Source organism: Oncorhynchus tshawytscha, linkage group LG13, assembly GCF_018296145.1.
Source record: "Oncorhynchus tshawytscha isolate Ot180627B linkage group LG13, Otsh_v2.0, whole genome shotgun sequence".
In the NCBI taxonomy this organism is placed as follows: Eukaryota; Metazoa; Chordata; class Actinopteri; order Salmoniformes; family Salmonidae; genus Oncorhynchus; species Oncorhynchus tshawytscha.
In genome coordinates, this window is record NC_056441.1 from 3,037,211 (window position 1) to 3,050,015 (window position 12,805).

At 48.8% G+C, this 12,805-nt stretch overlaps 1 protein-coding gene across 1 annotated transcript in view; it reads right to left on the minus strand.

Moving 5' to 3' along the window:
- The window catches only part of LOC112220687 (CUB and sushi domain-containing protein 2-like), a 927,456-nt gene that overhangs the window by 468,991 nt on the left and 445,660 nt on the right, over window positions 1–12,805 (minus strand). Inside the window, 1 exon segment of the mRNA XM_042295064.1 lies at window positions 10,727–10,804. Within this exon segment, the coding sequence (XP_042150998.1) occupies window positions 10,727–10,804 (78 nt within the window).

Sequence of the window (12,805 nt, forward strand, 5' to 3'; positions counted from 1 at the left end):
GATGATGGAGGTAGAGGAGATGGGTATGAGGTGATGGAGGTAGAGGACTAGAGGAGATGGGTATGAGGTGATGGAGGTAGAGGAGATGGGTATGAGGTGATGGATGTAGAGGAGATGGGTATGAGGTGATGGAGGTAGAGGAGATGGGTATGAGGTGATGGAGGTAGAGGAGATGGGTATTAGGAGATGGGTATGTGATGATGGATGTAGAGGAGATGGGTATGATGTGATGGAGGTAGAGGAGGAGGGTATGAGGTGATGGAGATAGAGGAGATGGGTATGAGGTGATGGAGGTAGAGGAGATGGGTATGTGGTGATGGAGGTAGAGGACTAGAGGAGATGGGTATGTGGTGAGGAGGTAGAGGAGATGGGTATGTAGTGATGGAGGTGGAGGAGATGGGTATGAGGTGATGGAGGTAGAGGAGATGGGTATGTGGTGATGGAGGTAGAGGACTAGAGGAGATGGGTATGTGGTGATGGAGGTAGAGGACTAGAGGAGATGGGTATGTGGTGATGGAGGTAGAGGAGCTGGGTATGAGGTGATGGAGGTAGAGGAGATGGGTATGAGGTGATGGAGGTAGAGGACTAGAGAAGATGGGTATGAGGTGATGGAGGTAGAGGAGATGGGTATGAGGTGATGGAGGTAGAGGAGATGGGTATGAGGAGATGGGTATGTGATGATGGAGGTAGAGGAGATGGGTATGAGGTGATGGAGGTAGAGGACTAGAGGAGATGGGTATGAGGTGATGGAGGTAGAGGACTAGAGGAGATGGGTATGAGATGATGGAGGTAGAGGAGATGGGTATGAGGTGATGGAGGTAGAGGACTAGAGGATATTGATATGAGGTGATGGAGGTAGAGGAGATGTGTATGAAGTGATGGAGGTAGAGGACTAGAGGAGATGGGTATGAGGTGATGAGGTAGAGGAGATGGGTATGAGGAGATGGGTATGAGGTGATGGAGGTAGAGGAGATTGGTATGATGTGATGGAGGTAGAGGACTAGAGGAGATGGGTATGAGGTGATGGAGGTAGAGGAGATGGGTATGAGGTGATGGAGGTAGAGGAGATGGGTATGAGGTGATGGAGGTAGAGAGAGATGGGTATGAGGTGATGGAGGTAGAGGAGATGGGTATGTGGTGATGGAGGTAGAGGACTAGAGGAGATGGGTATGTGGTGATGGAGGTAGATGACTAGAGGAGATGGGTATGAAGTGATGGAGGTAGAGGACTAGAGGAGATGGGTATGAGGTGATGAGGTAGAGGAGATGGGTATGAGGAGATGGGTATGAGGTGATGGAGGTAGAGGAGATTGGTATGATGTGATGGAGGTAGAGGACTAGAGGAGATGGGTATGAGGTGATGGAGGTAGAGGAGGAGGGTATGAGGTGATGGAGGTAGAGGAGATGGGTATGAAGTGATGGAGGTGGAGGAGATGGGTATGAGGTGATGGAGGTAGAGGAGATGGGTATGTGGTGATGGAGGTAGAGGACTAGAGGAGATGGGTATGTGGTGATGGAGGTAGAGGACTAGAGGAGATGGGTATGTGGTGATGGAGGTAGAGGAGCTGGGTATGAGGTGATGGAGGTAGAGGAGATGAATACCTCTTGGAACCATATTCTCTATTTAGTGAGAATGGAATGGAACCCTATTCTCTATGTAGTGAGAATGGAATGGAACCCTATTCTCTACATAGTGTGAATGGAATGGAACCCTATTCTCTATGTAGTGAGAATGGAGTGGAACCCTATTCTCTATGTAGTGAGAATGGAATGGAACCCTATTCTCTATGTAGTGAGAATGGAATGGAACCCTATTCTCTACGTAGTGAGAATGGAGTGGAACCCTATTCTCTACATAGTGCGAATGGAATGGAACCCTATTCTCTACGTAGTGAGAATGGAATGGAACCCTATTCTCTATGTAGTGAGAATGGAATGGAACCCTATTCTCTATGTAGTGAGAATGGAATGGAACCCTATTCTCTACATAGTGTGAATGGAATGGAACCCTATTCTCTATGTAGTGAGAATGGAATGGAACCCTATTCTCTACGTAGTGTGAATGGAATGGAACCCTATTCTCTATGTAGTGAGAATGGAATGGAACCCTATTCTCTATGTAGTGAGAATGGAATGGAACCCTATTCTCTACATAGTGCGAATGGAATGGAACCCTATTCTCTTTGTAGTGAGAATGGAATGGAACCCTATTCTCTACGTAGTGAGAATGGAATGGAACCCTATTCTCTACGTAGTGAGAATGGAATGGAACCCTATTCTCTATGTAGTGAGAATGGAATGGAACCCTATTCTCTACGTAGTGTGAATGGAATGGAACCCTATTCTCTACGTAGTGAGAATGGAATGGAACCCTATTCTCTTTGTAGTGAGAATGGAGTGGAACCCTATTCTCTACGTAGTGAGAATGGAGTGGAACCCTATTCTCTACGTAGTGAGAATGGAGTGGAACCCTATTCTCTACGTAGTGAGAATGGAATGGAACCCTATTCTCTACGTAGTGAGAATGGAATGGAACCCTATTCTCTACGTAGTGAGAATGGAATGGAACCCTATTCTCTACGTAGTGTGAATGGAATGGAACCCTATTCTCTATGTAGTGAGAATGGAATGGAACCCTATTCTCTACGTAGTGAGAATGGAATGGAACCCTATTCTCTACGTAGTGAGAATGGAATGGAACCCTATTCTCTATGTAGTGAGAATGGAATGGAACCCTATTCTCTATGTAGTGAGAATGGAATGGAACCCTATTCTCTATGTAGTGAGAATTGAATGGAACCCTATTCTCTATGTAGTGAGAATGGAATGGAACCCTATTCTCTACGTAGTGAGAATGGAGTGGAACCCTATTCTCTACATAGTGCGAATGGAATGGAACCCTATTCTCTACGTAGTGAGAATGGAATGGAACCCTAATAATTGAATTGCACTCATGTACAGTTCGCATGGTAATTTAAATAAAATGGACCCCAGGGGAGAGCACTAATGTTGAAAGAACTCATTTGAAAATCCTTTATCGATATATCCATGTTGTCTTAGTACGGACTATGAGTTTACCAGACTGTGATACTCATTGCACCATGATTCTAAAACAAATCCCATTTATGTAGTGAGAATGGAATGGAATCTGATTCTCTATGTAGTGACAATGGAATGGAACCCTATTCTCTATGTAGTGACAATGGAATGGAACCCTATTCTCTATGTAGTGACAATGGAATGGAACCCTATTCTCTACGTAGTGTACTACATTTCCCCCTGTATCCCTCCCTCTGTTTCTACACTCCTTTACCCCCATATCCCTCCCTCTGTTTCTACACTCCTTTACCCTCCCTGTATCCCTCCCTCTGTTTCTACACTCCTTTACCCATCCTATACCCTCCCTCTGTTGCTACACTCCTTTCCCGTATCCCTCCCTCTGTTTCTACACTCCTTTACCCCCCTATACCCTCCCTCTGTTGCTACACTCCTTTCCCCCTGTATCCCTCCCTCTGTTTCTACACTCCTTTACCCCCCCTGTATCCCTCCCTCTGTTTCTACACTCCTTTACCCCCCCCTGTAACCCTCCCTCTGTTTCTACTCTCCTTTACCCCCTGTATCCCTCCCTCTGTTTCTACACTCTTTTACCCCTCCCTGTATCCCTCCCTCTGTTTCTACTCTCCTTATTCCTGTATCCCTCCCTCTATTTCTACACTCCTTTACCCCTCCCGGTATCCCTCCCTCTGTTTCTACTCTCCTTATCCCTGTATCCCTCCCTCTGTTTCTACTCTCCTTTAACCCTGTATCCCTCCTTCTGTTTCTACACTCCTTTCCCCCTGTATCCCTCCCTCTGTTTCTACACTCCTTTCCCCCTGTATCCCTCCCTCTGTTTCTACACTCCTTTACCCCCTGTATCCCTCCCTCTGTTTCTACACTCCTTTTCTACACTCCCCCCCTGTATCCCTCCCTCTGTTTCTACTCTCCTTTACCCCCCTGTATCCCTCCCTCTGTTTCTACACTCCTTTACCCCCCCTGTATCCCTCCCTCTGTTTCTACTCTCCTTATCCCTGTATCCCTCCCTCTGTTTCTACACTCCTTTACCCCCTATACCCTCCCTCTGTTGCTACACTCCTTTCCCCCTGTATCCCTCCCTCTGTTTCTACACTCCTTTACCCCCCTGTATCCCTCCCTCTGTTTCTACACTCCTCTGTTTTACACCCTTTACCCCCTGTAACCCTCCCTCTGTTTCTACTCTCCTTTACCCCCCTGTATCCCTCCCTCTGTTTCTACACTCTTTTACCCCTCCCTGTATCCCTCCCTCTGTTTCTACTCTCCTTATTCCTGTATCCCTCCCTCTATTTCTACACTCCTTTACCCCTCCCGGTATCCCTCCCTCTGTTTCTACTCTCCTTATCCCTGTATCCCTCCCTCTGTTTCTACTCTCCTTTAACCCTGTATCCCTCCCTCTGTTTCTACACTCCTTTACCCCCCCTGTATCCCTCCCTCTGTTTCTACACTCCTTTCCCCCTGTATCCCTCCCTCTGTTTCTACACTCCTTTACCCCCCGTATCCCTCCCTCAGTTTCTACACTCCTTTACCCTGTATCCCTCCCTCTATTTCTACACTCCTTTACCCCCCCCCCTGTATCCCTCCCTCTGTTGCTACACTCCTTTCCCCCTGTATCCCTCCCTCTGTTTCTACACTCCTTTACCCCCTGTATCCCTCCCTCTGTTTCTACTCTCCTTTACCCCTCCCTGTATCCCTCCCTCTGTTTCTACACTCCTTTAACCCCCTGTATCCCTCCCTCTGTTTCTACACTCCTTTACCCCCCCCCCCCATGTATCCCTCCCTCTGTTTCTACACTCCTTTACCCCCCCTGTATCCCTCCCTCTGTTTTTACACTCTTTACCCCCCTGTATCCCTCCCTCTGTTTCTACTCTCCTTTAACCCTGTATCCCTCCCTCTGTGTCTTCACTCCTTTACCCTCCTTGTATCCCTCCCTCTGTTTCTACTCTCCTTTAACCCTGTATCCCTCCCTCTGTGTCTTCACTCCTTTACCCTCCTTGTATCCCTCCCTCTGTTTCTACACTCCTGTACCCCTCCCTGTATCCCTCCATCTGTTTCAACACTCCTTTACCCCCCTCCTGTATCCCTCCCTCTGTTTCTACACTCCTTTCCCCCTGTATCCCTCCCTCTGTTTCTACTCTCCTTTAACCCCCTGTATCCCTACCTCTGTTTCTACACTCCTTTACCCCCCCCCCCTGTATCCCTCCCTCTGTTTCTACACTCCTTTACCCCCTGTATCCCTCCCTCTATTGCTACACTCCTTTCCCCCTGTATCCCTCCCTCTGTTTCTACACTCATTTACCCCCTGTATCCCTCCCTCTGTTACTACACTCCTTTACCCCCCCCCTGTATCCCTCCCTCTGTTTCTACACTCCTTTACCCCTGTATCCCTCCCTCTGTTTCTACACCCCTTTACCCCCCCTGTATCCCTCCCTCTGTTGCTACACTCCTTTCCCCTGTATCCCTCCCTCTGTTTCTACACTCCTTTACCCCCCTGTATCCCTCCCTCTGTTTCTACACTCCTTTACCCCCTGTATCCCTCCCTCTGTTTCTACTCTCCTTTACCCCTCCCTGTATCCCTCCCTCTGTTTCTACACTCCTTTACCCCCCTGTATCCCTCCCTCTGTTTCTACACTCCTTTACCCCCATGTATCCCTCCCTCTGTTTCTACACTCCTTTACCCCCTGTATCCCTCCCTCTGTTTCTACACTCCTTTCCCCCTCCCTGTATCCCTCCCTCTGTGTCTTCACTCCTTTACCCTCCCTGTATCCCTCCCTCTGTTTCTACACTCCCTTTCCCCCTGTATCCCTCCCTCTGTTTCTACACTCCTTTACCCTCCCTGTATCCCTCCCTCTGTTTCTACACTCCTTTCTCCTTCCCTGTATCCCTCCCTCTGTTTCTACACTCCTTTACCCTTCCTGTATCCCTCCCTCTGTTTCTACACTCCTGTACCCCTCCCTGTATCCCTCCATCTGTTTCTACACTCCTTTACCCCCTCCTGTATCCCTCCCTCTGTTTCTACACTCCTTTACCCTTCCTGTATCCCTCCCTCTGTTTCTACTCTCCTTTAACCCCCTGTATCCCTCCCTCTGTTTCTACACTCCTTTCCCCCCCCCTGTATCCCTCCCTCTGTTTCTACACTCCTTTACCCCCTGTATCCCTCCCTCTATTGCTACACTCTTTTCCCCCTGTATCCCTCCCTCTGTTTCTACACTCATTTACCCCCCCTGTATCCCTCCCTCTGTTACTACACTCCTTTACCCCCCTGTATCCCTCCCTCTGTTTCTACACTCCTTCACCCCCCTGAATCCCTCCCTCTGTTTCTACACTCCTTTACCCCCCCCTGTATCCCTCCCTCTGTTTCTACTCTCCTTTACCCCCTGTATCCCTCCCTCTGTTTCTACTCTCCTTATCCCTGTATCCCTCCCTCTGTTTCTACACTCCTTTACCCCCTGTATCCCTCCCTCTGTTTCTACTCTCCTTCATCCCCCCCCTGTATCCCTCCCTCTATTGCTACACTCTTTTACCCCCCTGTATCCCTCCCTCTATTTCTACACTCCTTTACCCCCTGTATCCCTCCCTCTGTTTCTACACTCCATTACCCCTGTATCCCCCCATGTATCCCTCCCTCTGTTTCTACACTCCTTTATCCCCCCCTGTATCCCTCCCTCTGTTTCTACACTCATTTACCCCCTGTATCCCTCCCACTATTGCTACACTCCTTCCCTGTATCCCTCCCTCTGTTTCTACACTCATTTACCCCCTGTATCCCTCCCACTATTGCTACACTCCTTTCCCCCTGTATCCCTCCCTCTGTTTCTACACTCATTTACCCCCCTGTATCCCTTCCTCTGTTTCTACACTCCTTTTCCCCCCCTGTATCCCTCCCTCTGTTTCTACACTCCTTCACCCCCTGTATCCCTCCCTCTGTTTCTACACTCCTTTACCCCCCCCTGTATCCCTCCCTCTGTTTCTACTCTCCTTTACCCCTACCTGTATCCCTCCCTCTGTTTCTACACTCCTTTACCCCTCCCTGTATCCCTCCCTCTGTTTCTACACTCCTTTACCCCCCCATATCCCTCCCTCAGTTTCTACACTCCTTTCCCCCTGTATCCCTCCCTCTGTTTCTACACTCATTTACCCCCCTGTATCCCTCCCACTATTGCTACACTCCTTCCCCCTGTATCCCTCCCTCTGTTTCTACACTCCTTCACCCCCTGTATCCCTCCCTCTGTTTCTACACTCCTTTACCCCTCCCTGTATCCCTCCCTCTGTTTCTACTCTCCTTTACCCCTCCCTGTATCCCTCCCTATTTCAACACTCCTTTACCCCTCCCTGTATCCCTCCCTCTGTTTCTACACTCCTTTACCCCTCCCTGTATCCCTCCCTCTATTTCTACACTCCTTTACCCCTGTATCCCTCCCTCTGTTTCTACTCTCCTTTCCCCCTCCCTGTATCCCTCCCTCTGTTTCTACTCTCCTTATCCCTGTATCCCTCCCTCTATTTCTACACTCCTTTACCCCTCCCTGTATCCCTCCCTCTATTTCTACACTCCTTTACCCCTGTTCCCTCCCTCTGTTTCTACTCTCCTTTCCCCCTCCCTGTATCCCTCCCTCTGTTTCTACACTCATTTACCCCCCTGTATCCCTCCCTCTGTTTCTACTCTCCTTTCCCCCTCCCTGTATCCTCGCTCTGTTTCTACTCTCCTTGACACCTGTATCCCTCCCTCTGTTTCTACTCTCCTTCACCCCCTGTATCCCTCTCCCTCTATTGCTACACTCTTTTCCCCCTGTATCCCTCCCTCTATTTCTACACTCCTTTACCCCCTGTATCCCTCCCTCTGTTTCTACACTCCATTACCCCCCATGTATCCCTCCCTCTGTTTCTACACTCCTTTATCCCCCTGTATCCCTCCCTCTGTTTCTACACTCATTTACCCCCTGTATCCCTCCCACTATTGCTACACTCCTTTCCCCCTGTATCCCTCCCTCTGTTTCTACACTCATTTACCCCCTGTATCCCTCCCACTATTGCCTCACTCCTTCCCCCTGTATCCCTCCCTCTGTTTCTACACTCATTTACCCCCTGTATCCCTCCCTCTGTTTCTACACTCCTTTACCCCCTGTATCCCTCCCTCTGTTTCTACACTCCTTCACCCCCTGTATCCCTCCCTCTGTTTCTACACTCCTTTACCCCCCTGTATCCCTCCCTCTGTTTCTACTCTCCTTTACCCCTACCTGTATCCCTCCCTCCTCTGTTTCTACACTCCTTTACCCCTCCCTGTATCCCTCCCTCTGTTTCTACACTCCTTTACCCCCATATCCCTCCCTCAGTTTCTACACTCCTTTCCCCCTGTATCCCTCCCTCTGTTTCTACACTCATTTACCCCCTGTATCCCTCCCACTATTGCTACACTCCTTCCCCCTGTATCCCTCCCTCTGTTTCTACACTCCTTCACCCCCTGTATCCCTCCCTCTGTTTCTACACTCCTTTACCCCTCCCTGTATCCCTCCCTCTGTTTCTACTCTCCTTTACCCCTCCCTGTATCCCTCCCTCTATTTCAACACTCCTTTACCCCTCCCTGTATCCCTCCCTCTGTTTCTACACTCCTTTACCCCTCCCTGTATCCCTCCCTCTATTTCTACACTCCTTTACCCCTGTATCCCTCCCTCTGTTTCTACTCTCCTTTCCCCTCCCTGTATCCCTCCCTCTGTTTCTACTCTCCTTATCCCTGTATCCCTCCCTCTGTTTCTACACTCCTTTACCCCTCCCTGTATCCCTCCCTCTATTTCTACACTCCTTTACCCCCTGTTTCCCTCCCTCTGTTTCTACTCTCCTTTCCCCCTCCCTGTATCCCTCCCTCTGTTTCTACACTCATTTACCCCCCTGTATCCCTCCCTCTGTTTCTACTCTCCTTTCCCCCCCTCCCTGTATCCCTCGCTCTGTTTCTACTCTCCTTTGACACCTGTATCCCTCCCTCTGTTTCTACTCTCCTTTACACCTTTATCCCTCCCTCTGTTTCTACTCTCCTTTACCCCTCCCTGTATCCCTCCCTCTGTTTCTACACTCCTTTACCCCCTGTATCCCTCCCTCTGTTTCTACACTCCTTTACCCCCTGTATCCCTCCCTCTGTTTCTACACTCCTTTACCCTCCCTGTATCCTTCCCTCTGTTTCTACACTCCTTTACCCCCCCTGTATCCCTCCCTCTGTTTCTACACTCCTTTACCCCCTGTATCCCTCCCTCTGTTTCTACACTCCTTTACCCTCCCTGTATCCTTCCCTCTGTTTCTACACTCCTTTACCCTCCCTGTATCCCTCCCTCTGTTTCTACACTCCTTTACCCATCCTGTATCCCTCCCTCTGTTTCTACACTCCTTTACCCTCCCTGTATCGCTCCCTCTGTTTCTACACTCCTTTACCCTCCCTGTATCCCTCCCTCTGTTTCTACCCACTCCTTTATCCCTACCCCCCCCTCTGTTTCTACACTCCTTTACCCTCCCTGTATCCCTCCCTCTGTTTCTACACTCCCCCCCCCCTCTGTTTCTACACTCCTTTACCCTCCCTGTATCCCTCCCTCTGTTTCTACACTCCTTTACCCCCCCCTCCTCTGTTTCTACACTCCTTTACCCCCCCCTCCTCTGTTTCTACACTCCTTTTCCCCCCTCCTCTGTTTCTACTTTTCCCCCTCCCCCTCCCCCTCCTGTTTCTACACTCCTTTACCCCCCTCCCCTCCTCTGTTTCTACACTCCTTTCCCCCCCCTCCTCTGTTTCCACCCCCCTCCTCTGTTTCTACACTCCCCCCCTCCTCTGTTTCTACACTCCTTTACCCTCCCCCTCCTCTGTTTCTACACTCCTTTACCCCCCCCTCCTCTGTTTCTACACTCCTTTTCCCCCTCCTCCTCTGTTTCTACACCCCCCCTCCTCTGTTTCTACACTCCTTTACCCTCCCCCTCCTCTGTTTCTACACTCCTTTTCCCCCCTCCTCTGTTTCCACCCCCCTCCTCTGTTTCTACACTCCTTTACCCTCCATGTATCCCTCCCTCTGTTTCTACACTCCTTTACCCCCTCCTCTGTTTCTACACTCCTTTACCCTCCCCCCTCCTCTGTTTCTACACTCCTTTACCCTCCCTGTATCCCTCCCTCTGTTTCTACACTCCTTTACCCCCCCCCTCCTCTGTTTCTACACTCCTTTACCCTCCCTGTATCCCTCCCCCTCTGTTTCTACACTCCTTTACCCCCCCTCCTCTGTTTCTACACTCCTTTACCCCCTCCTCTGTTTCTACACTCCTTTACCTCCCCCTCCTCTGTTTCTACACTCCTTTACCCTCCCCCTCCTCTTTTTCTACACTCCTTTACCCCCTCCTCTGTTTCTACACTCCTTTACCCTCCCCCTCCTCTTTTTCTACACTCCTTTACCCCCCCCTCCTCTGTTTCTACACTCCTTTACCCTCCCTGTATCCCTCCCTTTGTTTCTACACTTCCCCCCCCTCTGTCCATTTCCACAACTGGGGAGAAGAGAGGAACCTGTGACTTTGCAGAACAACTGTTGCAGAAGATAAATTGAAGAGAATTGAAGAGAGGAACCTGTTGTTTGACTTTGCAGAAGATAAATTGAACGGTGTACTCCTACAAGTGTAGAACAACTAGGAGCACTACTTACAAACTGATATCTTGTGATGATTGTCTTTACTGGGCATCATCTTGACTCCTCTGGACTTCAGCTCTGTCATCTTCTTCACTGTGGAGACCAGAGGGTAATGTACAGTCAGGTTCCCTGTTTAATCAGTTCTATAGATACCAGAGGATAATGTACAGTCAGGTTCCCTGTTTAATCAGGACTGTAGAGACCAGAGGATAATGTACAGTCAGGTTCCCTGTTTAATCAGGACTGTAGAGACCAGAGGATAATGTACAGTCAGGTTCCCTGTTTAATCAGGACTGTAGAGACCAGAGGATAATGTAGAGTCAGTACTGTGGAGACCAGAGGATAATGTACGGTCAGGTTCCCTGTTTAATCAGGACTGTAGAGAACAGAGTCTGTGGAGTAAGATCCTACCAGGAACACAATAGGAAGGGGAGTAAGATCCTATTAGGAACACAATAGGAAGGGGAGTAAGATCCTACCAGGAACACAATAGGAAGGGGGAGTAAGATCCTATTAGGAACAGGAACACAATAGGAAGGGGAGTAAGATCCTATTAGGAACAGGAACACAATAGGAAGGGGAGTAAGATCCTACCAGGAACACAATATGAAGGGGAGTAAGATCCTACCAGGAACACAATAGGAAGGGGGAGTAAGATCCTATTAGGAACAGGAACACAATAGGAAGGGGAGTAAGATCCTATTAGGAACAGGAACACAATAGGAAGGGGAGTAAGATCCTAACAGGAACACAATAGGAAGGGGGAGTAAGATCCTACCAGGAACACAATAGGAAGGGGAGTAAGATCCTATTAGGAACACAATAGGAAGGGGGAGTAAGATCCTACCAGGAACACAATAGGAAGGGGAGTAAGATTCTATTAGGAACACAATAGGAAAGGGGAATAAGATCCTATTAGGAACACAATAGGAAGGGGAGTAAGATCCTATTAGGAACACAATAGGAAGGGGAGTAAGATCCTACCAGGAACACAATAGGAAGGGGAGTAAGATCCTATTAGGAACACAATAGGAAGGGGAGTAAGATCCTATTAGGAACACAATAGGAAGGGGGAGTAAGATCCTACCAGGAACACAATAGGAAGGGGGAGTAAGATCCTATTAGGAACAGGAACACAATAGGAAGGGGAGTAAGATCCTATTAGGAACAGGAACACAATAGGAAGGGGAGTAAGATCCTATTAGGAACACAATAGGAAGGGGAGTAAGATCCTACCAGGAACACAATAGGAAGGGGAGAGCGATGTTATTTTTTTCATACCACTTTAAACCACATGTTATCTGAGTCATCTGTGACTTTATAGAGTAAGTCCCCAACCTCCAAATTACTCCCGACAACTCTTGATTTCCTGCACGGATTCTGTAGGCAGTGTCTGTTTTCCACACTAAACTGATATTTCATAGAAAACATTTGAATGTGATGTGAATGAGTAAACGATATCTACTTCTAGACCGAGTATGGGCTGTCTATTAGGGGTAAATAGAGAGTGGGCGCAATGAACTGTTGATGTCCCAATGAGACGTTAGTATTGAACACGGGTCCCCCCTCCCCCACTAGCTGATACTCTTCCCGGGGTACAATGACATTAAATACATGTGTTCAGTCTTCATTAACTACATTTTAAATTCAGAATTGTAGGGTTATTTAGAAGCAAATTATACTTGATTACTTAATCTATCGACAACAGCTCAAACAGTTCTACTTTTAAATAAATAAAAGTCTGAGTCTCGTGTCGAAAAATCTCTCTCTCGTCTGGAACAACAACAACAACAACAACAACAACAACAATAACAACAATAACAACAACAAAGAGTCTTTTTTCCCGTGTAACCGCTGGCAACCGGCTAGCCAGTTAGCCAAGGGGGTGCGCTAATAGCGTTTCAATCGGCGACCTCACTCGCTCTGAGACTTTGAAGTAGTTGTTCCCATTGCTCTGCAAAGGGCAGAGGCTTCTGTGGAGCGAAAGATAACGATGCTTCGAGGGTGGTCAGGGAGGCAGTGATCGATGTGTGCACAGGGTCCCTGGTTGGAGCCCAGGTCGAGCCCAGGTCGAGCCCAGGTCGAGCCCAGGTC